The 27,842-nt window shown below is 50.5% G+C and overlaps 13 protein-coding genes across 13 annotated transcripts; 9 read left to right on the top strand and 4 right to left on the bottom strand.

Annotated features, from left to right (window-relative positions):
* Nucleotides 1–333: 333 nt before the first annotated feature.
* Nucleotides 334–2,241, top strand: BDZ99DRAFT_468722 (MFS general substrate transporter). The gene is made up of 3 exons (XM_033721325.1): nt 334–808; nt 860–957; nt 1,005–2,241. Exons 1-3 carry the CDS (start codon nt 532–534, stop codon nt 2,055–2,057), a joined length of 1,428 nt encoding a protein of 475 aa, XP_033569723.1. The 5' UTR covers nt 334–531; the 3' UTR covers nt 2,058–2,241.
* Nucleotides 2,182–3,137, bottom strand: BDZ99DRAFT_468723 (WD40 repeat-like protein). Its single transcript, XM_033721326.1, has one exon. It carries the CDS (start codon nt 3,080–3,082, stop codon nt 2,264–2,266), a length of 819 nt encoding a protein of 272 aa, XP_033569724.1. The 5' UTR covers nt 3,083–3,137; the 3' UTR covers nt 2,182–2,263.
* Nucleotides 3,138–5,530: 2,393 nt separating this feature from the next.
* On the top strand, nt 5,531–7,373 carry BDZ99DRAFT_550666 (uncharacterized protein; the record flags this gene model as incomplete). Its single annotated transcript, XM_033726990.1, has 3 exons — nt 5,531–5,915; nt 6,132–6,391; nt 6,473–7,373. 3 exons carry the CDS (start codon nt 5,531–5,533, stop codon nt 7,154–7,156), a joined length of 1,329 nt encoding a protein of 442 aa, XP_033569725.1. The 3' UTR covers nt 7,157–7,373.
* A 1,136-nt stretch (nt 7,374–8,509) lies between these two features.
* BDZ99DRAFT_550676 (heterokaryon incompatibility) lies at nt 8,510–9,840 on the top strand (the record flags this gene model as incomplete). The annotated part of the gene is made up of 2 exons (XM_033726991.1): nt 8,510–9,281; nt 9,792–9,840. The coding sequence occupies exons 1-2, from the start codon at nt 8,581–8,583 to the stop codon at nt 9,838–9,840; spliced, it is 750 nt and encodes a 249-aa protein (XP_033569726.1). The 5' UTR covers nt 8,510–8,580.
* Nucleotides 9,841–10,501: 661 nt separating this feature from the next.
* Nucleotides 10,502–12,323, top strand: BDZ99DRAFT_454463 (uncharacterized protein; the record flags this gene model as incomplete). Its single annotated transcript, XM_033718388.1, has 1 exon — nt 10,502–12,323. A coding segment is annotated over one exon (1,821 nt), but the record flags the coding sequence as incomplete, so codon positions are not given.
* A 221-nt stretch (nt 12,324–12,544) lies between these two features.
* Nucleotides 12,545–12,994, top strand: BDZ99DRAFT_454470 (ankyrin; the record flags this gene model as incomplete). Its single annotated transcript, XM_033718389.1, has 1 exon — nt 12,545–12,994. A coding segment is annotated over one exon (450 nt), but the record flags the coding sequence as incomplete, so codon positions are not given.
* Nucleotides 12,995–14,007: 1,013 nt separating this feature from the next.
* BDZ99DRAFT_468724 (uncharacterized protein) lies at nt 14,008–15,570 on the bottom strand. Its single transcript, XM_033721327.1, has one exon. The coding sequence runs from the start codon at nt 15,474–15,476 to the stop codon at nt 14,502–14,504; it is 975 nt and encodes a 324-aa protein (XP_033569729.1). The 5' UTR covers nt 15,477–15,570; the 3' UTR covers nt 14,008–14,501.
* A 3,011-nt stretch (nt 15,571–18,581) lies between these two features.
* BDZ99DRAFT_550690 (uncharacterized protein) lies at nt 18,582–19,554 on the top strand (the record flags this gene model as incomplete). The annotated part of the gene is made up of 2 exons (XM_033726992.1): nt 18,582–18,645; nt 18,703–19,554. The coding sequence occupies 2 exons, from the start codon at nt 18,582–18,584 to the stop codon at nt 19,347–19,349; spliced, it is 711 nt and encodes a 236-aa protein (XP_033569730.1). The 3' UTR covers nt 19,350–19,554.
* On the top strand, nt 19,433–20,066 carry BDZ99DRAFT_199527 (uncharacterized protein). Its single transcript, XM_033713229.1, has 3 exons — nt 19,433–19,677; nt 19,727–19,826; nt 19,876–20,066. The coding sequence occupies exons 1-3, from the start codon at nt 19,587–19,589 to the stop codon at nt 19,982–19,984; spliced, it is 300 nt and encodes a 99-aa protein (XP_033569731.1). The 5' UTR covers nt 19,433–19,586; the 3' UTR covers nt 19,985–20,066.
* Nucleotides 20,067–20,675: 609 nt separating this feature from the next.
* On the top strand, nt 20,676–21,717 carry BDZ99DRAFT_492026 (uncharacterized protein; the record flags this gene model as incomplete). The annotated part of the gene is made up of 4 exons (XM_033723140.1): nt 20,676–21,011; nt 21,071–21,159; nt 21,209–21,283; nt 21,333–21,717. 4 exons carry the CDS (start codon nt 20,676–20,678, stop codon nt 21,715–21,717), a joined length of 885 nt encoding a protein of 294 aa, XP_033569732.1.
* A 130-nt stretch (nt 21,718–21,847) lies between these two features.
* On the bottom strand, nt 21,848–22,402 carry BDZ99DRAFT_468725 (uncharacterized protein). The gene is made up of 2 exons (XM_033721328.1): nt 22,304–22,402; nt 21,848–22,255 (listed from the first exon to the last, which is right to left on the bottom strand). Exon 2 carries the CDS (start codon nt 22,233–22,235, stop codon nt 21,954–21,956), a length of 282 nt encoding a protein of 93 aa, XP_033569733.1. The 5' UTR covers nt 22,236–22,255; nt 22,304–22,402; the 3' UTR covers nt 21,848–21,953.
* Nucleotides 22,403–23,784: 1,382 nt separating this feature from the next.
* BDZ99DRAFT_468727 (uncharacterized protein) lies at nt 23,785–24,517 on the bottom strand. Its single transcript, XM_033721329.1, has one exon. The coding sequence runs from the start codon at nt 24,335–24,337 to the stop codon at nt 24,065–24,067; it is 273 nt and encodes a 90-aa protein (XP_033569734.1). The 5' UTR covers nt 24,338–24,517; the 3' UTR covers nt 23,785–24,064.
* A 689-nt stretch (nt 24,518–25,206) lies between these two features.
* On the top strand, nt 25,207–27,734 carry BDZ99DRAFT_482626 (uncharacterized protein; the record flags this gene model as incomplete). The annotated part of the gene is made up of 8 exons (XM_033722502.1): nt 25,207–25,344; nt 25,427–25,486; nt 25,537–25,738; nt 25,768–26,019; nt 26,233–26,387; nt 26,438–27,162; nt 27,217–27,487; nt 27,558–27,734. The coding sequence occupies 8 exons, from the start codon at nt 25,207–25,209 to the stop codon at nt 27,732–27,734; spliced, it is 1,980 nt and encodes a 659-aa protein (XP_033569735.1).
* Nucleotides 27,735–27,842: the final 108 nt, after the last annotated feature.

Below are 27,842 nucleotides of genomic sequence, written 5' to 3' on the forward strand. Positions count from 1 at the left end.
CCTGCTTATGGTGACACGGGGTTTGGTGTCGGAATTCTGCCGTGTGACATCGGAAATGGCGGCAAGTAAGCAGTGCGGGTCCTTGCAGAAGCCCAGGGGCGCACATTGGTGGGTACGCTGCATTCTAGTCACAGATGCATTGGGTGCCTGCTGGTGGCGAGCCGCAATGCTTGTTGCTGGTGGCGAGCCGCAATGCTTGTGAGGTGTGGGGATGGAGGAGCGGTCGTCGATGAGGAGTTGGGGCGAGGATGAGTCAGCAGCACGTATTCAATCAAGGTTCGTGCGTATTCTATTTTCTTTCACGCCCGGCGCCCTAACGCCATCCAGCCATCCACGCCCTTCCATTGACCCAACGTCCAAAGCTTATGGGCCGCCTGAAACACTGGTTCCCGCTGGTTCCCGACCGGCAGTGGGATGAAAGCCTCTACACTTGCCCATAGGAAGCCACGAGCCACCTCCGACAACTCCTTCTTCCCACGGCAAGACCAATTGTGAACTTCTCCCAGCACTTTTCATCTGCACCTCTTCACGATGTCTGACAGCTGTGCAGAGCTTACCGCGCTCCCAGCCGTATTGCACAAGGATCCCGAGTCTCTGGATCCAACTGCTGTCCGACCTGGGCACGACGGAATTGGAAATCCAGATGGCCTGGCATCCAAGGAGACCATCGACAATAACGACGCGATCGAACAAGACTCCGAGTCCCAGTCGTCTCATGGCCAGGAATTCTCTCTTCCTCCCGTCGATGGCGGCAAGGATGCGTGGCTTTTCTTGGCTGCTTGCTTCGTGGTTGAGGCTCTTGTGTGGGGTGCGTCCAACCCCACATCTACTCTCAGGCCACATTTCTAACGAACCATAGGTTTTCCCTTTTCGTACGGCGTCTTCCAAGACTACTATTCTACTCATGAGCCGTTCCAGGGTTCGAGCAATATCGCCGTAATCGGCACTTGCGCAATGGTGAGTGAAACACCACAGAAACCGGAGCCATCACTAATTTTTCCCAGGGCATCATGTATCTCGACCTGCCCATCGTCTTCGGCCTTCTTCGCCGCTGGCCACGCTCCCAGCGCTACGCAACCGTTGGCGGGCTGCTCGTCATGTGCCTGGCGCTCGCCCTCAGCGCGTTCTCCACCAACACCAACCACCTGATCGTGACCCAAGGCGTTATTTACGCCATCGGTGGCAGCTTCGCTTACTCTCCATGCATCTTATATATGGATGAATGGTTTGTTAGGAAGAAGGGCCTCGCTTATGGCATCATGTGGGCTGGGACCGGCCTGGCGGGCGTCATCCTGCCCCTCTTCATGCAATGGCTGCTGAATGCGTACGGGTACCGCACCACGCTTCGTGTATGGGCCATCTGCCTCTTCGTCCTGACAGCTCCGCTGCTCTACTTCATCAAGCCGAGAATTCCGGTCGCGCAGACCCACCAGCCTCGCCCTCTCGACTTCGGCTTCTGGCTCACGTCGACATTCGGCGTGCTGCAGGTCTGCAATGTCATCGAAGCGCTCGGATTCTTCCTTCCGTCCATCTACCTCCCGTCATACGCGCGAAGCTTGGGCGCCTCGAATGCTCTCGCCTCTCTGACTGTCGTTCTCTTCAACGTCGCCTCGGTGTTTGGCTGCGTGCTCATGGGCTCCATCGTCGACAAGTGGCACGTCACCACCTGCATCCTGATCTCGACTATCGGCTCAACCATCAGCGTCTTCATCATCTGGGGGTTCTCGGTGAGCCTTGCTCCCCTGTATATCTTCTCCCTCGTCTACGGCCTCTTCGCGGGGAGTTTCACGAGCACGTGGCCGGGTATCATGCGCGAGGTGCAGAAGAAGAAAGAGCGAGCGGACCCGAGTATGATATTTGCGTGCCTGGCAGCAGGAAGAGGCGTTGGCAACGTGGCGTCGGGCCCCTTGAGCGAGGTCTTGATCCGAGGCATGCCTTGGCGTGGAGATGTAGCTTTCGGGTACGGGAGTGGCTACGGCACGTTGATCGTTTTCACGGGCATTACGGCGTTCTTCGGAGGTGCAAGCATCTTCGGAAGACGCATTGGCTGGGTGTAGGCTTCTACTAACGCCCTGGACGGCTGCATTCTGGGTTCAACATTTTCAGGCTGGGACTGGGAAGCGTAAGTTTCTCTCATCATAGATTTCGGCCGGGAGCATCACATCGGATTAGATATACCATCAAAGATCCAATATGTTGCATACAATTTTTAGCCAAACCCCAACGATATCTTGCACAAAATACTCACAGAGCATTCCTCTGTCTATTCTGCAGTCCACAACTCCGCACCCTTCTCCAGCCATTCATCGACTGGCGCTTTCTTCAAGTTGGATAGCTTTAGGCGCTGTGGTAGTCGTTCACTGACCGGAGAACCCCCCGAGCCAGACCCCTCTGGTGCCTTCGGTGTCGCTTTCTTAGTAATCTTCACATACTTCCCCGTCGCCGGATACGCCTCTTTCTCGGGCTTGGCCTGCTCCTTCTCCCACCACGACGGATACGCCGGCACCGAGTGTCTCCAAAACCTAATCACCCCATCGTGATCCAAGTTCACATACGTCTCTGTCTCTTTCAAAAAATGAATCCCCAGCTGCGAATACCCCTCCGTCACCAGCCCCTGCGTCTTCAAAAACCCCTCCTTCGCATTGCTAAAGCGGTCCCAAACCACCACACTCCCATCTGAGCATCCGACCGCCAACTTCGCATCATCCAGCCACTTGACATCCTCAAGATCCGCCATGGACCCGAACCTCCGACCGTCCTCTTCCTTCTTCAACCTAACCTCCATCACCGCCCCCTCCGCCTCCACCGGCCTCCACATATACGCGCTGCGCGACCCCGTCCCGATCGCGATGTCGCGCCCATCCGCAGTCCACGCCAGACTGCGCGCCCAGTGGTTCAGCTTCAGTGGAAACGTCGCATTACACGCCCCCGTCTCCACATCCAGCACCTTCACCACAAGCCCGTTCTTGCTACTCCACACCACCTGCGTGCTATCCGGCGCAAACGCCGCAGCCCAGCACTGCCCGCGAGTGTCTTCGGTGACCCAGCTCAGCGCCCCCGTGCGCGCGTCGTGCATCCGCATCGTGCCGTCCCACGACACCGTCGCGATGCGGCGGCCATCGGGGCTGAAGCCCGCCCACATGATCGCGTCGGTGTGGCCGCCGAGGCTGAGCCGCGAGGTGCCGGCGTCGAGGTCCCACACGCCGATCTGCGGCGCGGCGTCGACATCGTGGATCTGAGAAGGCGTGCTCGCGTCGCTCGTAAGATAAAGAAGCTGCGAGCCGTCTGGGCTGAATGGCGCGCCGCGGACGGAGCGCGCGGCGGGGATGAGGGTGGTGTGCGCGAGGTGGTGCGCTGTTTCTGCTTTCTTGAGCGCGGCTTCGATGTCGGTTGCTAAGCTGGAGTTGGCGATGAATGAGGGGGACCATTCATGGTGGGTTGATAGATCGGTAGAGATGCTGGCGAGGGCTTTTGCGGCGAGGGCGGGCGCGTCGAGGGGCTCGTCTTCGTCGAGGAGGCGGCCGTTTTTGTCCAGGTCCCAGATTACGAGCGTGTCGCTCTCGGAGTAGCGGTCGCCTTCTGGGACAGAGCAGACGAGGGTGTACTTGGGCCCGCCGTTCAGGGTTTCGTCGTCTGCGGGGGGTTCGAGCTCGGTCTCGGGGATGTCTGCGCCGCGGCGGTCCAGAGGGCGGAAGAGGACGTTGCCGCACCCATCGAGGCTTTGTCGCAGTTCTTTACTCTCAATGTCGTAGATGTAGATCTTTTTGCCAGCGCTGACGGCGAATAGCGCGTCGTCGCTGCTTACGGCGCTGTAGAGGCTGTGGTAGGAGCCCGCATCGTCGCCTAGGGGGACGGGGATGCCGGAGGGGCAGCGGTCCCAGGTGAAGGGGTGCCCGGAGGCCCAGTCGGCGGGTTCGTTGGCGATGCGGAAGTCGTGGTTGGGGTCGAGGGCGAAGGTGTAGTTGGCGAGGAATTGGCCGCGGGTGGTGCCGGAGGGCATTTTGGGGGAAGAATGGTGTTTCTTTTTTGGGGAAAGAGAAGGGAGTTGAAAAAGATGAGGGGATACTTGGAGGGGAGAAGGATGGTTGAGAATGGTACTTGGTGTTTTATTTATTTGGTTGCCTGGAGGTTGGAGGTACAGGGGATCGGCATGACGTTCGGAGGCGAAAGGCGGGGGGTTCTCGTCGAGATTCAGGCAAAAAGTGGGTGGAAGAAAAAAACAGGCGATCCCGTGTGAAAATAATACCGAGACTCATCAAATCGGTTGATTAATTGATGGGTAGCTCTGCGTGTGCAGCGGAAAGCCAGTACCGTCGCACCCAATACAGCCTCGAGACGCATCTCGTGGTTAGCGCCGCAATTGGGTGCGGCGTTCCAATGGCTTTTGATCCCTAGAAAAGGCTAAATTTGAACCAATGAGCTCAATCTCATGGAACTCTTGTTATTTACTTGGAAAGCCACCTGCACACTAATCACAGGATGCGTCTAGGGGCTGTAGTGATACTTACAGCTCCTAGACGCGTCCGGTGACTAGCGCAGATATCAAGCCACCAAGTCAGCCGTAAAGAAGGGTAATCTATCAAAGTCACACCTCGCGGTACTGTGCTTTTAGCAGATTCAGCTCAGCCTTGGTAAGAATTAGTCCAGAAAAGGCTTTTATCTATTCTAATCTCACCTATTCCATCTGTGGCTTTAAATCTGCGCTAGTTGATCGGGCGCGTCTAGGATCCGTAGTGGTGCTCGGTTGGCTTGTGGTTCGTGACCACTCCCACTCCCATGTCGCCCTCCGGTTGCCTGAGTGGTGCCAGGTCGCGTGCGGTCAGGCAACGATAAGGCAGACTTCAGCGCCGTTTTCAAAGTATGGCTTTAAAGTATGATTGGACAAGTGCAAACCAAACCCAGAGAAAACAGGCAAAAAGGCATACATGCATAGCGGCACACAGGCAATCAAGTATCTTGGCTCTATTATTGGGAGGACCCCGCTTCTGTTTCCTTTACATTCTTCACCAGCCTTTTTCAACTCTGAGCAGACCTCGTCGCAAGAAACCCTCATCTGCCCATTTATGCTTCGTCTATCCTGAGGACGGCTTGTTCTCTCGCCGAGCTGCAGACATCGTGTTCCCGGATTTTGCGCAAGCCGTAAGGATCTAACACACTCACAAAGCAACTCAAGCTGCTTTTTCTAAAGTTGCATGAGGCCTTAAGTAGTCTACCTTGGGGGCGTGTACGTCTTCAATTTCCCGATTCATCAATTGCAATAAGCTAGTCTTGAAGTATGTCATTTCTAAACTCTTCCCCAGGTGGCTCAGCTTCAACCGATATTCTAGTTTGTCACGCTTCGTGGAAGTCCTTATCTGCACCACGAGACTTCCAAGCGGCAAGCGAAGCGCGAACGAGATTGAACCAGCGGGTCCCTCCTGAGCTCTGGTCGCCGGGCGCTGGTCGTCGGACCTCCGTCAACATATCCCTATTCCACCGTATCTCCGCCCATCCTAAATACTCAGGAACTATGGCAAATCAGGGGAGATCAATGTCAAGACCCAAGGAACCATCCAAATTCAACAATTTTTACACGCCACGAAATACTCGCTTTTATTCCAGTTGTCCGTATAAGAAACTAGACAGGTCGCGTCATGAGATTCGCTTGTTGAAGGCAAAAGAACCCCTAAACCCAAGTACCCTGGAGTTTGAGCTCATCCAAAAAGTGGCAGTCCCGCGGTATCATGGCAAATACTCTACCGTGTCATATCATTCGGGCAACCCTCATAATACCGCCAAGCTTCTCATCGACGGCCGCACATTCAATGCTTTTAGGAACCTGCGTGACGCTCTTCAGCGACTTATACGATTTTGGGCGCAGAAATTCCCAGGCAAAGAGTTGCACATCTGGGCTGACCAAGTCTGCATAAATCAGAGTGACAACTTGGAGAAATCACATCAGGTTGAATTGATGCGCGAGATCTATCTTCGGGCCGGTGCTGTATTCATAAGCCTCGAATCCCATACTCTGAATGCCCCCTGGGAAGCCTTGGATCTGGTACGCAAACCGAGGGCAGAATCCCACCACAGCCACCTCCCGCGTCATCCGCACCTGGGATTATGGGCGGAAAAGCCCCCTAATCCACCCAAAGCCGTATATGCTTATCCTTTGTTTTCCCCTGAATGGAACGACATATATGACCTACTAGAGAGCTCTTGGTGGGAGCGAGCCTGGGTGTACCAAGAGTTCATAGTCTCTAGACGGGCCTATTTCATGTCAGGATTAAACTTCTGCGTTCCATGGTCGGAATTGTGCACACCCCTATCCAATTTCATGTCGATGGATATCCAAAAAGCCTGCAAAGAAAATAACAAGGCCTTTACGAGGGATCAGAAATACTACTCAGAATGCGTATCATTTGGGATGGGAATGCAGGGTTCCGCCTGGAAATCATATTGCAAAGGAATGAGCGACGCCCTTGACGCTTCGAAGATTAGGGTTTTGGAGCTAGAAGAATTTACTCGACGAGTCGAGATGTCAAGAAAAGCCAAGGAAACGGCAGAGGCTGTGGTCAATGGTAAGCGCCTTTGGAAGGGATCATGTGATCTTTCAATCCTCATGCGCCATTCGCGCAATTGCCAGAGCTCTGAAATGCGGGACAAGGTCTACGCATTCCTGGGTCTCACTCACCCAGAGTATGGTATTGTCCCCAACTACACATCGTCGACCTCTATTGTCAAATTACTCACCCATACCGCTCGCCGTATCATTGAGGTCGAACGCAATTTGGATATCCTCTCTGATGCAGTTCGTTTACGATCTGCAACATATGGCACCCAACTGCCATCCTGGGTACCAGACTGGACCATACCAGAAGACAACGAGTCACGCCTCTTTCGACAGACTATCAATCTCCCGCCCGATTGTCAAGCAAGCAAAGGTGCACCGCCTAGCTTTCGTTTCCGAGCAGACGATGACGGAAGCGATGGCCAAGTACTCGAAGTCCAAGCTGTTTTCATTGATAGCCTCACCGCCGTCACTCGGGATGACTACCAGTCGTGGTGTGAGTTCCGCACGAGTAAAGGCCGCACCATTCGTACGACTAGTTCCGCGGACATCGGGGATGAAATATGGGTGATTTGTGGCGTTCGGTTTCCGTTTGTTCTCCGCAAGTAGCACGAGGACCACTTACTCCTTGGTGAAGTGATGGTTTGGTCGAGGAACAAACATCAGCAATCTCGTACAACTACGCCCTCGTTTCCGAGACCGGCGAAGCGGTTTTTAGAGCATGTGTCGGCAGCGAGACTACAGAGACATCAACGATCTACGCCCGGTGCAGATCGTCTTACGAATTCAAGGGTATTGTATGGTTCGATGACTGAAGATGGTTCTGCTGTTCCCCTACGCAGCATTCGCATCATCTGATATCCAATCCAATGTGGCTTCAACACTACGGCTCTAATCGCAGCTTTCTATACGTTCTTGCTGAATACGAATTACCGGATCGGTTTCAAGTATATCAGTAATTATAGAGCAGCAGTCCTTCCTCGTCATTGGCATAGCAGATACTCAATAGTTAATTGCACGTGGTTTAAAATACACGTGATGCAATGGAATCCGGTGGCAGGATCCCAGTTCTCTGTAGCTATGTCTACTCCAGCCAGTTACGCTGTTTTTATTGTCTAGCTAGATTCCTAATAAAATCGATATCTGTTGTCCTTCGTCTTGTCTGATCACGTGATGTGACTGACCACAAGGTACTTGACAGAAGGCCGAACGGCCCTAGAGGGCTTCGATGATTCTGCGTGACCTCTTCTCAGCAGAATTAAGAGTTATCATGCTGGAGACTGGCTAATACAACGCATACTTTATTGTTCTACATAGGTGCTCACATTGTCTTAGCAGGGTTTAGTGGGAAACCGAGCCGAAGACGGTCCATCACCCATCACCACAACTGTTATTCGTCTAATATCAATCTACTTTCAAATTCGCGACTGATATATTGCCGGAGATTCTCAATATATCAGCAGTTGGGAGACTCTCGCCATTCCGAGCAGCTAGTCTAACGGACGGCCTCTACTTTCAGCAAAAATGCTGTTCATGTACTTTTGGACTGAGGGATAACTGCGACGCTGCTGAACGCCATTGGCTCTTTACGCCAAGAGAAGGCCTTCCGATCCCATTGGACTAGTAACACGGTCGCCAGATCTCGTGATGAGGATTTGCGGCTGAGAGAGGGGCTAGGGCACTACGACGTCTCCAACCTAGGCGCCCTCTATCATTCAAGCTCGCATCACGTATCCTACGAACGCAAATATCGTCTCCGTTTCATAACAACACATATTGTTGTTGCGTTGACGTTTTCCCCCTCCTCACCGACTTTTCACATTGCCTAGCACTGCCTCAGCCTTGCACAGCCTACTTCGATGGAGCAGCGTGAGACCTGCTTGTCTTGATTCTTCACTTTATCTTCTCTATATCTCTATTTCTTTAACCAGAAAACACTTAGCAATCTTTCGTTTCCACTGACTTCTGTCGACGGATCACGTTGTGGTGGGATCATTTTCACGGACCTCCTCTCCGACGGCTCATGCATCAACATGCGTCTATTGATGTTGGAGCCTGATGGCGGGCTCCGTCTTACTGATGACTTGATACGCGATATCCCTCCCTATGCAATCCTTTCGCATACCTGGGGAGATGATGGCGATGAGGTCACCTTCAAAGATCTAATGAATGATACCGGCAAGAGCAAGGCTGGCTATGCCAAGATCAAGTTCTGCGGAGAACAAGCAAGGCGCCACGGCCTCCAGTACTTTTGGGTCGACACTTGCTGCATCGACAAATCTAATAATACCGAACTCGCAGAATCCATCAACTCCATGTTCCGCTGGTATCGCGATGCGGCCAAATGCTACGTCTTTCTATCCGATGTTTCAAATTTTGCGTTGGACGGCCGCAAGGCACTTAACCAGCTGCCCTGGGAGTCGGCATTTCGGGAAAGCAAATGGTTCACTCGGGGTTGGACGCTTCAGGAGCTTATTGCACCGGCATCTGTGGAGTTCTTCTCCAAGGAAGGTACGCAACTTGGCGATAAGAAGACCCTCGAGCGGCAAATTCATGAGGTCACCGGAATCCCTATCCAGGCTCTTCAAGGAACTCCACTTTCCCATTTTAGCATTGATGAGCGAATGTCATGGCGCGCGCAACGTGAGACGAAGCGCAAAGAAGACGAGGCCTATTCGCTGTTGGGCCTTTTCGATGTCTCGATGCCACTCATCTATGGTGAAGAAGGAAAGGCGTTCATTCGTCTAGCAGAGGAGATCGATAAACCCTTGAAGGCTTTGTCGTTGAACCCAACGCCGGTACCATGCGATACCGGCTTCTCGGTCATTGTGGAGCCGAAAAGACCAAATATAGAGTGAGTCTTTGCAGTACTCTTTGTATGAGCTTGTAATGACTTAAGGCAGCATTATCTTCGTTCATGGATTTACCGGCCATCCTCGACGTACTTGGAACCATGCGCGAGAAACCCTCGACCAACATGTGGAGAGCTATGATCGTGGCGATGAGCTTGGCGAACGACCGTCGAAGTTCCGAAAATTGGACCTACCTCAGTCAGCCCATCATGAAAGCTACGACGCCTGCAACACGACTTATTGGCCACGAGATCTCATCCCAGTGACTATTCCGAACGCACGAGTTCTTACGTATGGATACGATCCACACCAATTCCTTCATTCAACTGGTTCCAGTGCGACCAAGAGCACGATGTATGACATTGCGTGGCACTTTCTCGTCTATTTGGAAGCCACACGTCGTGTCGACCCGTCCAGGCCCCTTCTAATCATCAGTCATAGCTTCGGGGGCATTGTAATCAAAGAAGCGCTTCGACGATCCCAAGAATGCAAAACATATCAACGCCATCTTCACAGCATTTACGAGTCTACTTCTGGCTTGATATTCTTCGGCACCCCGCACGGCGGTGCAGACCCCCCAGAATTAGCTCGAAATATTGTCGAGCAATTGGCTCAGATTGAGAGGGGCCAAATCAATCATCCAAATGATAGTACTTTCTTTCCCTCTGCGAAACAGCTGAAGGATCTGCACCATAGATTTTGTCGATTGGCTCGGGAAAGGGCTTGGAAGATATACTCTCTTCAAGAGCAGTACGGACACATAGCCTTGAATTCCAAGAAGGTAAGAGATTCAACCCCCCCTGGTATATCACGAGTTCTTGCCAGAAGTCTACGCCACCGACTTGTCATTTTTCGGGATGTTCCCACGCACTCTCAAATCTCCAGAGGCAGCCCAACCGACTACCTATTATCTAAGCTAGTTCTTACAGTAGTGTCGGGCAAGCAATAGTGGAGCCTAAACATTGGGATATTTGGGCCTCCAACGTCTGAACTATTGGAGGCTATACAAGGCTAACCTTTGTAGGTTGTCGAAGATACCGCTTCTTGTTTAAACGACCCGACGATCGAAACCACTCAGCATATCGCCAGCAATCACATGAACATGTGTCGATTCCATTCATCGGGCGATGTCGAATACGACAAGGTTGCCTCAGCGATCAATCGGATCCTTGATGCCACAAAATCCCGCCAATTCGACGAGCACGCTAAACCTAACGGGGATCAACAACAACGCCTTTTGGACTATTTAAAGTTTGATCAGATGGAATCCCGTCACATGACAATCAGAACTGCCCACGCCAAGACTTGCAAATGGCTACTCAACAAACATGAGTATGAAGAGTGGCTCGATGATACCAAGCTATCTAGCCACCATGGGTTTCTTTGGATAAAAGGCAAGCCTGCGACGGGAAAATCTACTCTGATGAAATTCGCTCATTCAACCTTCAAGAAGAGGAAAGAGAACAACATCATCATCTCATTCTTCTTCAATGCAAGAGGCCATCACCTAGAGAAATCCGCAATAGGGATGTATCGGTCCTTATTGTTTCAACTTCTAGATCCACGCCAAAACCTCCCACATTTAGTTGATGTGCTGGCGCCGAACGTGCCGGAAAAGCTCAACAAATGGGATGTTGACGCTCTCAAGAATCTGTTCGGTCATGCCGTCAAAAGTCTCGGTCGACGTCGCCTGACTTGCTTCATCGACGCATTGGACGAATGTAACGAGGACCAAGTGCGGGAAATGGTGGCGTTTTTCGAACGTCTCGGACAATTTGCGGTCTCTTCCGAGACTGTATTCCACGTCTGCTTCTCAAGCCGCCACTACCCGCACGTCACGATCGAGAAAGGTGTCCACCTTGTCCTCGAAGGCCAGGAAGGCCATCAGCAAGATATCGCCAGTTATCTGCACAGCGAATTGAAGGCCGGGAAGAGCAAGCTGGTCACCCAGATCAAAGAGGAGATTCTCGAGAGGGCTTCAGGCATCTTCTTATGGGTAGTACTCGTTGTTCAAATGCTTAACAAGGAATTCGATCGAGGGCGTATACATGCGCTTCGTAGGCGACTCGATGAGATCCCAAATGGGCTGGATGAGCTCTTCCAAGACATCTTGACCAGAGACGGCCAGAACTTGGAGGATCTGGTACTTTGCCTCCAGTGGATACTCTTCGCCAAACGGCCGTTGAAGACCCAAGAGCTCTACTTTGCCGTTCTATCCGGAGCTTCACCTGATGATCTGCAGATGACTGCATGGGACCCTGAAGAGATTACCAAGCAGGACATGGAAAGATTCATTCTCAGCTCCTCCAAGGGCCTGGCAGAAACGACGAAATCAAATCACCAAACGGTCCAATTCATACACGAATCTGTACGGGATTTTCTCCTGAAAGGGAACGGGCTAGACAGGCTGCAACCTCGCCTCGGTGATAACTTTGTCGGCCTTAGCAACGAGCGGCTGAAGCATTGCTGTCAGGCCTACATGGAAATCGATTTCTCTGGGTATCTGCCCGTGGACACCGAGTTGCCAATTGCTTCTACAAAGGAGGCTAAGGAACTACGCCAGTTGGCGTCCGAGAAGTTCCCTTTCCTCGAATATGCTGTCCACAACGTACTTTGTCACGCGGACACTGCAAGCCAATATGAAATCTCGCAATCTGGCTTTCTCCAATCGTTCCCTCGTAAAGAGTGGATCCACTTGGACAATGTCTTGGAGAATTTCGAGATACGACGTCATACTAGCGCATGTAGCCTGTTGTATATCCTAGCGGAGCGAAATTTGTTGAGTCTCATTGCTGGTGAACTAGAAAGGACGCCGTACTCCGATGACGCAGCCGAACGTTACTGCTCTCCATTACATGTTGCCTTGGCTCAAAAGAACGAAAACGTGATAAGAGCATTATTAGCACAAAATACCGATACTGCGCGTAACGGCAACACAACTGAAGTGGTGACAGACCGCGTCATCGTGGATTCACGGGACAAAAAAGGCCGGACGCCGCTGTCTTATGCTGCTAAAATGGGATACGATACTGGTGTCAAACTAATCATTGCGACCGGCAAGGCCGATCTCAACCCCAAGGACCTCTTTTTCCAACGGACACCTCTGTTGTGGGCAGCGGAGAAAGGACATGATGCCATAGTTCAGATGCTTCTTGCCACTAATAAGGTCGATATCGATACATTGGACAAGTCCCGCCGAACGCCGCTGTCTTATGCTGCTGAGAAAGGGCACAAAGATGTGGTCAAGCTACTACTTGCAACAGGCAAGGCCGATGTCAACTGCAAGGGCGACCATAATCAACGGACACCTCTCTTGTGGGCAGCTGTGAACGGGCATGACGCTGTAGTTCAGCTGCTGCTTGCGACAGGCAAGGTTAATGTCGATTCAGAGGACAAATATGACCGGACGCCTCTCTCATGGGCAGCCGCAAACGGACATGAAGTTATAGTTCAGCTGCTGCTTGCGATAAGCAGCGTTAATGCCGATTCAAAGGATACAAACAACCAGACGCCGCTGTCTTATGCTGCTGAGAAAGGGCACAAAGATGTGGTCAAGCTACTACTTGCAACAGGCAAGGTCGATGTCGACTGCAAGCGCGACCATAATCAACGGACACCTCTCTTCTGGGCAGCTGCGAACGGGCATGGCGCTGTAGTTCAGCTGCTGCTTGCGACAGGCAAGGCGGATGTGCGCGCAAAAAATGTTTCGGGGTGGACACCGATGACATACGCGACTAAAAAGGGGCACGAGAACGTGGTTATGCTACTAATAACAACCGGGGAGCTCGACTTAAATAAACGGGATCACATTCCAAGTGGAGAAACAGTTCTTGAATGGGCAACTGTCCGCGGATATGATTCGGTGGTCAAGCTGTTGCTAGAAATGGACGACGTTGAAGTTGACTCTAAGAACATCAATGGCCAGACGCCGCTATCACTAGCATCTAAACATGGCCGAGAGGCTACTGTAAAGCTTCTGCTAGGAACTGGGAAAGTTGAGATCAACTCCTACTGCGATAAAGGTAGAACGCCTCTGTCATACGCAGCCGAGGAAGGGTATACGGCCGTCATCAAACTTCTGCTAGGAACTGGGAAAGTTGATATCAACTCCTACAGCGATTACGGTCGGATGACGCCTCTGTCATACGCAGCAGAGGAAGGGCATACGGCCGTCATCAAACTTCTATTAGAGACAGGCAAGGCTGACCTCAACTCTAGAGACTGTGAAGGGCGGACGCCACTACTATTGGCCGTCAAAGGACATCCATGGGACACTGGGGGAACGGAAGAGGCGACAGTCAAGCTATTTCTTAATTCTGGTAAAGTGGACATGGATATTAACACCAAAGATCGCTCGGGCACAACTCCACTGTCACTCGCAAAAGCGTTGGGAAAAACGGCCATTTTTAAGCTACTGTCAGAGAGGAGTTTGTGCTAGAATTGAAGGCCGTGAAGCGTGGTGCGACTGCGTCAAAAAGCCGGTCGTTCAGTAGTGTCGGTCGCACGCTGTGCGGAGCTAAATGTATCATAGAAGACGGTTTAGATCCTATTTATGGTTTAGTGTGGTGCAATTCACGCTACTCAAGAGGCATATTACACATGACCACATTCTGCACAAATATTTCGATCTTACTAAGGTACAATTCCCAATACCTTGCCAAAAGTGTGAGCACTTTCGCTCACCACCGTTAGAGATGCTTCGGCGGATTCTAAAAGCTTTCATAAGATGTAAAGTCCAGGAGAGCTTTGAAACAGAGAAATTCCACACGCTGACAGTCTGCCCACTTGCCGTTGTTTGTGGTGCTTCATCACGTCATCAGAAATCGGGACGAAATAAAAAAGACGGCATGCCCAAACTTTTTTTTCTGGTATTGTACTCAACAGGAACATCATACAAGATCATATTCTGTGCATCCATCTCATTCTTATTTAGCTCCTTAGACGAACCAAAATTTCCAAAAAAAGGAAAGACGCAAGGATCGTTTAGTACTGCTCAGCCATGTCTGAGTTTGAGAAGATTCAAGGCTGTGCCCGTTCGATCACATCTTCGTGTGCATCTCGGAAGCATTAGTCCAGCCGATGTCTGGATTATTCCCATTCGCTTAGAACTTCGACCCCTTCTTAGCGCTACCATTGGTGTGGCCATTGGCGTAGCCATTAGTGCTCCCATTCAGCGCCAACTTAACCGACTTCGGAGACTCCGAGAGGGCGAAAGGGTTGCGCTCCAGGATAATATTGAACATAGCAAAAGTCTGGATCAAAGACACAGCCACCGTAGCGAGGCCGCCCAGCTGTGTGACCAACGGCGAGAAGTCGCCCTGGATGACGAAGATGGTTGGCATAGCGGACAGCGTGAAGCCGCCGATGTAGCAGAAGGGCATGAGAGCGCAAATCAAGATGCTCCTCCAGCCGTTGAGCCACTCACGGAAGCGGTAGGCAATGGAGACGCTGAGGAACAGCGACGACACATTGGAGAAGAGCCACCACCATGGAAACTTCGAGATCAGGACCAGCGGCTGGTGGCCGAAGTACATGTAGATGCCGCCGTAGTTGAGCAGGATCTCCTCGAGGATGATGTCGGCAAGACCGGAGAGGCCCAGGCCGATCCAGAGTGTCTTGTTTGAGATTTCGCGGAGGAGCATGGCGTACAGAATGTATCCTAGAATCGCGCCAAAGGCCCACCACATAACGCCAACATACATGTCGAACTCGCGGCCCATGAGGAAGAACAGGAGCATCTTTGGGTTGTGGGACTGCGACCAGAAGCAGCCGGCGAGATAGTTGTCGATGGCCTCGGGCACGACGCAGAATGCAGAGCCCATGATGATGGCTGTCGGGACCGTGTCGTTGAATTTCTTGCCATCGAAGTAGGCGACGACCATGAAGAAGAGGGCAATGCCGCCCATGACGGCGGTTGAGACGATGACATGGTTCGTGTTCATCGCAAAGGCATCGTTCGGGGGAGCAGGCGTACGGAACGCATCCGCCAGCACGACCTTGACCTGAGCATTCTGTGCCAGCACCGTGGGGGGTGCGAGAGCGCAAAGAGCGAGAGCCGCTGCGCCAATGTGTGCCATGGCCATACCAGCGTAGTGCTCAAGAATATGTTTTGGTGATCAGGCGACAAAAGAAGCCTCAGTGGTGGATGAAATATCTTCGTTCAAAATAGATTGTAGGAAGTGAGGTACGAAACGGCGGCCAGGTTCGAATATAAGTACACTGGCCATGGCCGATCAGTGCTGAATTTTGTTAAATACCGCAACAATTCCGTGATCTTTGTCATACGCGCAGTCTCGTTAAATTCCCCCTCCTGGAACAGACCGAAATCCACCCGCAGGGGTATGACCATGATCACGTTGTTCTCACCATCCGAGTCTGGGTCATCCTTGCGTTTTAGAAAGCTATCAACGAGGTCTTAATGGGGCAAATAATAGTCAGGACGGCCCAAGACTTGGACATTGCCCAGCAAATTGTCCTCGTTCACCTTCGCCATCTGCTCGTTTTAGTTTCCCCCGAGATATAGGAGGTAGTATCCTTCCAGAACCCAGAACGTATCTGGCCCAAATCAAGGCCGTAACCCTTGTAGTACAAGTTAGAGAGCGGCCCTGTCTTGCATACGGCACACAGCTCGGCAAATCTCTCCTCCCACCACAGTTGCATGTAGGACAGATATGTTAGCCCAATGTAGTGTAGCAATATGTTTTATTGCTGATTGTATGGAGACCGATAGTATACCTTATCAATTGCTCCGTTTATGCTTACCATGTAGGCAATGACGTAGCACTTTAGTGGAGCCATGCTAGGGTAGTTGTTCTGGTTGAGACCAGGATGCTCGGCTGCGACGAGAAAGGCGACTTACTTGCTTCGGGCGAGCGAGAGCGATCTTCTTTCTAAACTTTGATGACTAATATTTGAGTAGTAACTAATTAAATATTTAGGGGTGTATTCCAACATCAGACCGAGGACAAAGCGATGCCCCCTGACATTTGTTACCCCAGATTCCCCAGACTTTCTATATGCCGCTCGGACCAATTGCGCGCTCGGACTATTCCAGAAGACCCATAGTTGGTTCCGCTGGGTCCGGTACATGGTATCGGATTCTATATAAGGACAGGAAAAATCCGAACAGGTCCGGCAGCGTCATACGGACTTTGAACTATGATCTCGCTACCCCCCTCATCACATTTCCGGTGGTACCTCTCCTATACTATGAGCTTATCTGCTGTTTGCATGGCTCCTCGCCACGCAGCTAGCCGAGGGTCATTGAAATGTTAGTTTGAGGCCGCTTGTCAAGATGGCACATCCCATCAGCAATTTCGCGCGGCATCCCTAGGAGGTTGCTACACACGAACTACCATACGGGTGGCAACGGCCCCGCAACTGTCTTTTGTACCTGTACTGCGGTAGCTTCGATCGCAAATGAGGCTCGGCTGCTCAGCGAAAGCACTTCGGTAGAGCAAGAATGACGAGAATATTCTACAAAGGGAGAGCCCTCGCAGCATTTTGCTAGCTAGCAGACTGGAACTTTGAGCTTTGGATTGATTCTGATCTATACACTGATGACAGTTTACGCCGATTGGAAAGCTTAAAATAGCAGCCGCTTAGCCTGATATGGTATGGCGTGTGTTGGCAGACGTGGGGGCAGGGGAAAAGTTATGATAACGCGTAAAATATCACAACAACACGTGATCTTGGCCACTCTGTGCTAGACGGGGACATATGTAGAAAGATGTATATTTGGGAATCTGTGAAGAGGATGTGGTTACAAGGTAAACATGGATCTGCTTATCCTGAGACACGCATCGCCAGCGTTCGGGTGATATTCAGGCACGTGGTGTGTAGAACACGTGATGTATAAGTTTATATGCACGTGAAATGTAGATCTATAGTAGGAGGCATTCCTACTATAGATCTAGTTAAATTGGAGGCCGCACGGGCCTCACCTACGTGTATATAGCCTAGCTAGATTCCTACATAGAATCGACATCTATTGTCCTCCGAATTGTTCATCACGTGATCGGAAACATTACACAGCTATAAACTGTAGGACTGCGATGAGGTGCGACAGCCATCTGCTGCTATCGATGCGCTGCTGTAACCACGTGGTCTGTGTGCGCTTGAGAGATCGGAACATGTCGCGCGCAAGGGGGCGTGTTGATACTTTAGTTGGTACACGATATTGCTGCTAAACCCTGACAGGCTATCGCAATGTGGATTTTAGCTCCATACCTTTAAAGTTCTACTTGGAAGAGAACAATCTGCACGTAATCAGTACAGAGGTCTGACCATCATGTCCTTCAAGATCGCTAGATGTATTGCCTTGTAATAATATGGTATTGAAATCTCCCGTAATGGAGGTCTTGTTCTTAAGCAACCTAAATCTCAAACGATAGGCAATTACACGAAGTTACTGTCTCTTTGGCTGAGCGCAACTGATACTATAGGAAGCGTTACCAGGGCGCGTTCATTGACAATCCGCGTAAACAGGCCGGACGCATGTCTCTGATCGAATCAATGTGTTTCACACGATGCGTTCAGCGTGGCAGTAATCCGGCCGACGGAGTTTGAGACGCTTGGATTGATTGGATTGGGCTGGTTAAAATTCAGAATTGATTGGACGGATTAAAAGAGTTTATCAATCTGGATCAATCCACCTAGATCTACCGCCAAGACAGCTGTAATAGATACAGAAAAGGGGAACATAGGAGTGGCAGGGGCCTAATTATGGCTCATTCCATCGGAATTTCAGTTATCAATCCGACTGTGGATTACAAATCCTCCAGATTAATTGGATTGGGTTTGAATGGGTGTGGATTGACCGGTCGGCCGATGGACGGATTGAAGATTGGATGGATTACTGGCCACGCTGGATTCAATATAGTGGTGCGGCTACGTAACAAAACAAATATGGGTGGAGGGTTATCCTAAAACTTGAAGCGGGGACGCTTCCGAGTATCACTCCTCGCGAGACATATGCACTGCATGACGTGGACCTGTTGCTCACAGGCGCTCGAGCTGAGAGGTGCTTGCAGTGTGACAAGGTGCACGCCCGACATCGAGTAGGATTCGTGCCCCAGCTGGCTCAGCTCGATCTGCCAAGGCAGCCTTGAGCACATGCACACCAACAATTATAAAGCGCGTCATCCAGCGCAAGTACCTGTAAGGCTATACCCCAGTTCGAAATGCTCAGCTACTTTTCGCGGGCTATCGGGCGGGCGCTACTGCCCCACGAAGCCCTGCGAAAGAGTGCGAAGGTCTATTTGTCCCGACCCCTCACGTCACGGTCAAGCTAACCATCCATAGCTCTGTATGCCTTCAGTTCAAGAACCGCACTTCAGCGCTTGCTCGTTGACCGAGGAATTTCATTTTTGATTGAAGAAACACCCATTCTGCCTGTTCTGCTTCAACGAACGATATCTCCACTGAGTTTATCTTCAGCCTCTCGGATTAACAGCGGAAATGGCGATGCGTCCCATTCTAGCGCGGCTTCTGAGAAGGTGCTACATGTACCAGCTGTTTTGATTATATGCGAAAGTCTGGCAATAAGTGATTCTGTTCTCCGTCAGACGGTCGCCGCCTTTACACAAGATCCAGAATTTGTAAAGTCATTCTGGAGCCGAGTCGTTTTTGCGATACCCAGCGCAGCCTCTCAAAAACAGTTCGCAGTCTCCAATGCCGCCCACAAACTTCTCGATGAGTTGCATTGCGCCGAAGTCCTCACTATCACCCTTCCGGCGACAGGCGAACCGATTTCAGAAGGACCTTACTTTGTCAAGGGTGTCGCTTCATCGCACTTGGGGCTCTTCCCGGATGAGTACGAGGCGTTCCAACTACCAACTGTCCGCACTCCTTCGTCGAAGTTCGCTGGCATTACGATAATGCTGGACGGGAAGCTGATGGTTCAGTCCCGTCTCGATTGCATTTTCCGAGAACTCCCGACAAGCCGTTGAACGGATTGCGCTTTACAGTGAAGGATATTATTGGCCTTGAAAGCGTGAAGACAACCGGATAGTTTCGAGCCTATGAGAAGTTATACGAGGAGGCAGAAAATACAGCCCCTTCCGTCCGACGACTACTTGAACTGGGTGCCGTACTGGTAGGCAAAACGAAATGCACCCAGTTTGCATCGAGTGATCAGCCTACGGCGGATTGGGTTGATTACCATTGCCCTTGGAACCTACGGGCTGATGGATATCTCTCCCCAAGAGGAAGCAGCACAGGGACCTTCGGTTGCTGTTGCTGGCTATATTTGGGTGGACTTCGGATTGGGCACAGATAGTCGGTACACACCTACTCTTCGTTAATATTCTCTAACTATCAAATTTAGCCGGCGCAAGCATACGTGGCCCTGAATCGGTAATGGGGCTATTTGCTCTACGCCCGAGTATTACTGCGTCAGACATGACCCACATCATTTCCATTTCAAAGTATACATAAGATGAAAGCCTAGCCCAGTTGTTACTAACTACTTATTAGATTTCTCGATACGACTGGAGTGGTCTGCCGTACCGCCAATGTCTTTCACGCAATAAGTAAAGGTCTGTACGGACAGACTGTGTATATCTTTCCTCCTTCTGCTCATTAGCTAGCTTCCTCACCTTCATCAATACAACAGCTTTTGGCTACACACCTTGTCTTGATCCGCTTCCCCCTGACTGTCGCTCAGCGAGGCTGAAGATAGCCTAGCCCTGGTTACACCACGGGCAGGGTTCTCCAAAGTTCTGCACCGCCAAGTATGATAGCTCAGGTACAGCCTCTCTTTACGTCCGGTGAACATAGCGCTAAACTGAGTCGATCCTGGTATACCTCTTTTCTGGGTTAGTACTCAGCCGACTTGAGGATTGATTGGCCAGAAGGTTGCTATTCCCCCCTAAAGGCGCCCAGAGCTACTCCCGTTTACAGTAATTTTGTGGCTTGATATTAGAAAGTGACCAACTTGGCAAGTTGGGGGCTGTGAACTCACCGGCTTCTGATTCGGCCAGTCCACAGCACCACGCCAGCCATTCGCGCATTCTGCAATATGCGACTCGCCTCTCATCTTCCTGGTGGTGGCCTTAATTGAGCGCCTCACTTCCTTGATTCCGCTCTTAGCTGGTGGACAGTCTTCACGTTAATTGCCAGGACAATTGGGTCTCGTATCACATAGGTCCGTCAACCCACCACCTTTTCCTACCCCAGGTCTGTGGGAAAATACCTGAAATAGTACCTTGGCTGACCGGAAGGTATAGGATTCCATCCAACCCAAGTGCTGGACAATGAACTTCACACGGCCTAGAATGAACGAGGTAACCTCACGGCTCAACTACACTGCGCCACTCGACTTGTATCTTCGAGAGAAACCGTTCTACTCGAACGTTCCTGCGCCGAACGGCGTGCAATCGAACCAAAAAGTACAAACATATGAGGACATAGTCTTTCACGACATCCGCAGAAACATAGGCCGATTCAACATTGACGACCAAGGCTTTGAGGTCATTGAATATGCAGGCAAGATTCCTCAAGATGGAGAATTTGACTCTGATATTTGGGTTCGGAGTTCTTATTACCCAGCTGTGGAACGTGTGCTCAAGGAGCGTTTTGGAGACGTAGATGTCTTGATTTTCGACCACACGGTTAACGTTCCAACTACTCAAACAGAATCGAGGGGCTAATTCTGAACGCAGGTGCGAAGACGGCAAACCATTTCGAACGAGGGGGGGCTCATCCAAATTCACACGGCAACCGAGTATATGTGCACACGCCGGTATACTCAGCCCTAGAGTGCTTGTTAAATTCGAGGCTTATTTTGGGCAGACCAAACGGCTCTAAGTGGTGCAAATCGTGTCCGATTGCATACCAGTGAAGAAGCTGCTAGACTGTTGAAGCAGAGATGTCAGATCATCAAGTACGCCTGATCGCCAGGTTGTTGAGGTCATCGTCTGACCCGAGCACAGTGTTTGGCGACCGCTCTTTGGTCCACTCGAAAATTCCCCGTTGACATTCTGCGACTACAAAACTGTCGATATAGACCGAGATTATCTCGCCGCTGATCTCATATTTCCCCACTATATAGGGGAACAGTACCTGGTGAAACATCATCCGAATCATCGCTGGCACTTCTTGAGCAATCAACGACCAGAGGAATTTACGTTGATGAAATGTTGGGATAACAAACCCGACGTAGCAAGATGTGCTGCAACAATCGCTCACTATTTACAATGTGCTGACCAGAAGAGTCATGTAGGCGTTACTCACACATCTTTCAGCAACCCTAACGCGTCACGGAACGCTAGACTTCGCGAGAGTATTGAAGTCCGATGTTTGGTGTTCCATAAATAACTATTTTATAACGAGGTTTGATGCGAAACATACCAGCGGGGATAGGCCGTTGTCATGTTCTGATATCTCACTAGTAGTAGCGGCATCAACTGCGGGGATAATTGAATCTATGATTTACTCTAAACGATTACTTCAAACATTCCAATTGTCTCTGATCATGAACGACCACATAAGAGAGATGTAGATCGTAATCTGTTGAACCATGCCTTCCAATTCGTACTCCTCCTTCTTGCATTCTAACCTCCTTCCGCGTTTGAACTTGCGGGGGCGCCATCGGGACCAAGGGGTTTTTGTGGACCGTCTCCACCGGCGTCAAGGGAGTTAAAAGCGTGATGGTACACATGGAGGTCTCGTGGAGCCCATTTGAGCCAGGGTTTCGCCGTGGGGTCCGCTAGATCAGGTTTCCAACCTATCCATGGCTTTTCCTTCAGCTCTGCTGAACTGACTCCTATATTCTTGGGAGGCCACCATTGTCTCCAAGACTGAGTCTGACCTGGCAAGGCTGTGGGCTCTTCCATTTCCACACAATCATAAAACACTGAGTGATGTTAGCTCTAATGCTAACGTTGAAAGGTGGAAAAAGCACCTAGTGGCTGGTTCTTCGCATACGCTCCAGTTGCTGGGGAAAAGATGCGCGATCGAACTCGAGTGCGGGCCAAGAGTTGCCTGTCATTCTTCTAACGGCGGTCAGCCTGATCCTTTATGCGTGAATGAGCACACTATCAGGGAACTGCTTGTGGCACCCCTGAGAGTAAGAGGGCTGCCAAGTCGCGACGCGTTCAAGGATGCGGAGAGCACCTTGAGCAGTACTTACAATCTGGCAGCCAGTTAGAATGCTCATACGCACATCTGTACACGCGTCTCAGCTGGACAAGGTTCATCTGTTGTTTGCCACTATTGCCACAGTTGCCACCGTTGCTGCCGTCGTAACCGGTGCCACCTGCAATCCCTGTTCTATTCACTATATAGCCACTCGTTAGCACCCCAATACAACTCATGCTTTCCTCACTGATCCTTTGCCCTTCCTACGCCAGCTGCCACAATCTACGCCGGTGGGGGCTAGCTCCTCAGTCAGAGAGTTACTTTGAAGCGACGTTGACATTCAAGTACGACGGAATCGAAGTCGACATCGATTTTGATGGGATAACTGTATTATCATCCCACGATCCAGTTGTTGAGTGAGTTACAACCCTTCCACTCTGATCCCAACTTCTAACACTTTCGCTTTGGGTATGATTTCCATGTCGCGAAGAGGAGGTAGATTTTTCGCACAGGAATCAAACTGAATTTTCCGGGGCTGATACCCATCGCTTTGATGCGCCTGGGCGGCCGAACTTCTTTTGTCATTGTGCCTGCGACGTCCGTGAATGTGGTATTGGTGGGCAGACTGTAATGCACCCTAGAGGATATGGGTGTTGGGAGTAGAATGGTATAAACCCCGCGGAGAGTTTTATGTGGTGTAAGTTTTATTGAAGGGCGGAATTTTGAATGAGAAGGACATGGTATTGGGGAATTCTCGCCTTTAAGTCTGAGTGAACCGAACATGGATTTCTGGATCCAACTTCTGGACCCATGGTTGGTGTCGTTGCTCCACGAATCCCGTTGGATCAGAATCAAGCGAACCACGCGCGTTAACCAGTTGAATATAAGAGAACTATGTATAAGACTGCCTAGCTAAATGACACGTGCCCAATGTCACTTAGTAAGTTCTTCTTTGGCACGAAGTTAGAAAAAAACAGATGCCACTTTGAAGAATACCGACGACGTTTGGGATGATGTGAAGGTATGAGCAACAGAACCTGTTCTATCTGGATAGAACACACCTCTTTACCACGTTTAAGGTGCCCAGCAATTTGTCCATAGGCTTAAGTTCATCTAGTTAGACCTTACTTAGTCTTTCGAAAACGCCTTGGGACACTATAAGCATCAGGGCCTCCGTTCAATCAACTCAATCAACCGGCCTCTCGATATTGGTTGAGTTGAAGGCTTAGTCAGCAGAGGTCCAGATTGATTGAGTTGATTGACTAATATTGATCAATGTTGACAATATTGATAATATTGAAGCGCCCCATATATAAAAATTTCTCGTGTTGAGTTCTCAGCTACTCAGAATTGCTATTGACATCGTCCTCCGAGCTATCTAACTCGCCCGAATTAGCCGAAACCTCATTAATATGCCTCATGCGGACCCAGCCGTGCTGAAGCTTGCCATCTACTATATCAATTAGCGTCTCTCGGTCCTATGAAGCCATCGCTATTGTAGCTCCGAGCACTTCTGTATTTAATGTAGATCGATTAGACGTCTACATTAGGCCCGTTTGATTGAAATCTTGTTCGTTAGAGGTGCTTATTGCCGGAGCAGACAGTAGATCAAGAGCCATGCGAGCGATACGTGGAAACTTATAGAGTTTCGAGATCCTATACGTGCCACCTTTCTATCCTCCCGATGCCGCCCACGTGATAGCCATGCTGCAAATTCGTCCTCGTCGGCCACGTAGTTCTTATCAACATCCTTATTATTATCTTGCCCAGGCCTCTCCTGTACGGTTGTATTATGACGCTGTTGGCAGGTGATAGCTAGCAAGGCGGCTCCAATTGATGCGGCTGTAGGCATCGGCATATGTTGGTTACTGCGCTGCCTCCTGAGCTACGCGCTGTCGGGCTTCCTGTACAACTACGGCCTTATTCTTAGATGGTTCTTGAGGAAGGGGGGTGACGTTGATGGCGGAGGGGGGCCCAGGTCGACGCTGTGCATCTAACCTTTGACGGTTCGTGCCTGTAGTACGTGTGGGCGGCATGGTGTTGATGGAAATGGCGATATATTAGATGGCGTTGTGTGCAGAAAGCGCGTTGTTATGATTCGGGTGAACACCGGACGGCTGTAAATCTGTAAATAATACCTATATATAGTTTAGCGTCAATATTGTCAATATTGCAACGAATCAGAGGGCTCTATATTGATTGATTGACAGTTTTGAAAATCTCATATTGATTGAGTTGATTAACGGCTTCGCACTCAATTCAATCAACCGGTTGAAATGGGTGGAGGCCCTGATAAGCATTGCACAGCGAGGATACAAAGATCGATAAGGATACACTAAAGGAATAGTAATTTCACGTGCTCCTAAACAACGAAAATCAGAAGCAGTTCGAGGTCCTACTCCAGAGGTCCTTGATGCTCGATGAATCTGATGTCGACAGAGCTCACAATCGGTATCTGACAGTCTTGATCGCGCACGTGATCTCAGTCCCCGGGAAGCCGGGTCCTCGCATCCGATTGGCTTCCGCGCCACATCCGGCTGCCACTCAGCAGCACATCTACAATCTCTTCTGCTCGTCCCCGCAAACAACATTCATGATCCTATCTATCTGACTCTTAGAGAACACCACTGGCCACATATTGCCTATTCCGTGACCCCTGTCAGCGCAAAGTACTATCAGCAGCTTTTAATCCGGTCGAATCCAGCGCATCTGAGACGAAACCGAGCCATGCAGTCTCCAGACGGACGCGCATTTAACATATCCCCGGACTCATCCCCGAACAGCCGGACTCCTTCATCTGGTCTAGCTTCGACGAAGTCTGGGCGTGTCAAGGCACTTTCGTGTGACTTTTGTCGACGTCTCAAGGTGTGTATGTCTTCTACCTTCCCAGCCAAAAACCTTCCCGTTAATTGAATATGTTAGATCAAATGTGAGAGATTAGCACCAGATGCGCAATGCTCGCAATGTGCGTCCCGAAACGTGGAGTGCGTTCGTTCCATCGTTCCCCGTAAGCCAAAAATGAGAAGGTGAGAAAATTATTTCTCGACATGTTCGCAGCTAAACCTTGTTAGGAAAGTGCACATAGAGGCTATGGAAAACCGTATTCGACAACTAGAATCAGTCATTACAGCAGCGATATCAAGCTCGGAAAACTCAGACAAGCTCAACACTGTATCAGAAAGGGCATTCGAGGCCCAAGCTGAAAAGCCGGATACCCGGTCATTCGTTCTCAATGGAGAAACCAGCTTTCGGTTTGTCGGTGTGTGCTCTTATCCTTTTCTTATGAAGCGAGCGGGCGCGCTAAATTTCAAGGCTCGTCATCTGGATTCTCCATCTTTTCGCCATCCGGTTTCCGCTGGATTGCTAAGAAAACTGGAAACCGAGACTTGGAACGGGTTGTCTCCCAAGTCGCTCGACTTGACCTCACAAGTTGGCATCCTGGCCACTGGGGCAAACACCTCAACGTAACATGGCACCCGTTACCTCCGGAGCAACGCCACGAGCTGCCTAACAGAGCGACGGCATTCGAATACGTTGAAGGTATGATAACCCAATATGCTGGGAAAAATTAGATTCAATACTAATTATCACAAGCCTTCTTTTATTCTGTAAATTCCACGTTTCCCATCTTTAATATAGACATCTTTTATCAAAGGCTCGAGCGCCAGTATTCTAATCAGCCTCCGGAGGAGCTCTCTTGGTATGTATGCTTGAACGTGGTTCTTGGAGTTGGAAGCGCGATTATCCAAACAGGTTATCCAGCCACGGACCCTCTGCGCTCCCCTGAAACTATTCAAATTCTTTCCGATGAGCTGCCGGCCAGGTATCTAAGAAATGCGACAAGTGCCATTACCGACCTTCAATTCGGAAGCCCGTGCTTGATGTCTGTACAGGCCATTATCACAATGGTAAGTTACATGTGTTTGCACCGTCTCAAGTAACGCGTCTAACTTCTTAGGCTATCATGCTCCTGGGTAGCTCGAATCCTCTCGCAATTGAGACTTTGGTAGCAATTGCAGCACGCATATCACATGCCATCGGTTTGAACCGTTGGTTAGATGATTGCGGTCTTTCGGAACAGCAACTGGATGAGCGACGTAACGTTTTCTGGATGCTTTATATGATAGACAAAGGTGTAGCCCTTTACGCTGGGCGCCCACCCGTCATGCATGACCAGGACATCGGTGTCGCTCTACCGAAATCAACGAACTCCTCGCTCATGATGCCGAGTGGCTTGCCTCACTTTAACACGTTCGTCCATGCTGCCAGACTAGCCATGATCGAGAGCCAGGTATACAGCGAACTCTATTGTCCCAGGGCTCGTTCCAGACCAGCTCTGCAGAAGCTGAAGGCGGTCGGCATTTTGGACGCGGAGCTCCAGAAATGGCGACGAGAAATTCCAATACATGTACGCCCTGAAAGTTCGATAAACTGCGACACGCAACAATTCCTGCCCGTCCTGGCTTTACACTACTCGTACTACAATTGCCTCAATACTATTCATCGCGCTTCTATTCACTACGGGCCTTGGACCGAGCTGGCTGAGGAGCGAGAGCTAGTCAACCACGACCTCGGATTGAACCCGCGCGTATACGACAGCGAATCAATCTGCGTTCTCGCTGCAAGAGATGTCATAAACCTGCTTGACCATTTCAAGCAATATCCTGCGCCGCCGATGTTTTGGTGAGTCTTCAATTTTGTCCCTCTCACTTACAGGTAACCAACAAATTGGTGCAGGATGAGTGTTTCCCAACCTCTGTGCGCTTCCTTGACCCTTTTCGCCAATATACTAGAGCATCCGAACGACCCTCTCGCACAGTCTGACCTGGACTTAATATCATCAGTCACTTCGCTTTTCGGCCAACTGGTGGCTCAAGGGCGCCTCCAGTTCGCCACCGGAACCCTATGGATCTTCCAAGAGCTGTATCAGATTGCGAAGTTGTATCTGTCAGCTCCTGAAGCTCTAGTTGCAGAACCTCAGCCCGATACCACGAACTTGGAGAGCTCGGTCAGTACAATCCGGCAACACATATCTGCCGCACGGCTACGATCAAGCATGGGCTGAAACTCTTACGCAGATAGCATCAGTGGCCGAATGCTTTGATATGGCCGGTGCAGCACTTGATGTCTCCCCGACGGTTCCGGTAACTTCACGCTCCGACTTCAACCCTGACGTTTGGTCCCCGTGGCAGGTGGATACCAATGATTACGTCCTACGTGACGACTCCTCATTCTCACCAATCGATATCCGATAAAAGTGGTTCTTTAATTGCCGCCAGAAGTTTCAATGGTAAGCAGCTGCATGAGGATTCTACTTCGGTGGGAAACACCGAGTTTACTCGGCTTTGCTCGCGCAATTACCA

This window comes from Mytilinidion resinicola (assembly GCF_010093595.1).
Source record: "Mytilinidion resinicola strain CBS 304.34 unplaced genomic scaffold BDZ99scaffold_30, whole genome shotgun sequence".
NCBI lineage: Eukaryota > Fungi > Ascomycota > Dothideomycetes > Mytilinidiales > Mytilinidiaceae > Mytilinidion > Mytilinidion resinicola.

Excerpts from the sequence above, each read along its gene's own strand:
- BDZ99DRAFT_468722 (XM_033721325.1), top strand. The coding sequence starts at position 532 with ATGTCTGACAGCTGTGCAGAGCTTACCGCGCTCCCAGCCGTATTGCAC. Across the intron at positions 809-859 it reads GGTTGAGGCTCTTGTGTGGG|GTTTTCCCTTTTCGTACGGC; the intron begins GTGCGTCCAACC and ends AACGAACCATAG. Across the intron at positions 958-1,004 it reads TAATCGGCACTTGCGCAATG|GGCATCATGTATCTCGACCT; the intron begins GTGAGTGAAACA and ends AATTTTTCCCAG.
- BDZ99DRAFT_468723 (XM_033721326.1), bottom strand. The coding sequence starts at position 3,082 with ATGCGGATGCACGACGCGCGCACGGGGGCGCTGAGCTGGGTCACCGAA.
- BDZ99DRAFT_468724 (XM_033721327.1), bottom strand. The coding sequence starts at position 15,476 with ATGGCACACATTGGCGCAGCGGCTCTCGCTCTTTGCGCTCTCGCACCC.
- BDZ99DRAFT_199527 (XM_033713229.1), top strand. The coding sequence starts at position 19,587 with ATGGATATCTCTCCCCAAGAGGAAGCAGCACAGGGACCTTCGGTTGCT. Across the intron at positions 19,678-19,726 it reads CTTCGGATTGGGCACAGATA|CCGGCGCAAGCATACGTGGC; the intron begins GTCGGTACACAC and ends TATCAAATTTAG. Across the intron at positions 19,827-19,875 it reads CACATCATTTCCATTTCAAA|ATTTCTCGATACGACTGGAG; the intron begins GTATACATAAGA and ends ACTACTTATTAG.
- BDZ99DRAFT_468725 (XM_033721328.1), bottom strand. The coding sequence starts at position 22,235 with ATGGAAGAGCCCACAGCCTTGCCAGGTCAGACTCAGTCTTGGAGACAA.
- BDZ99DRAFT_468727 (XM_033721329.1), bottom strand. The coding sequence starts at position 24,337 with ATGCCGATGCCTACAGCCGCATCAATTGGAGCCGCCTTGCTAGCTATC.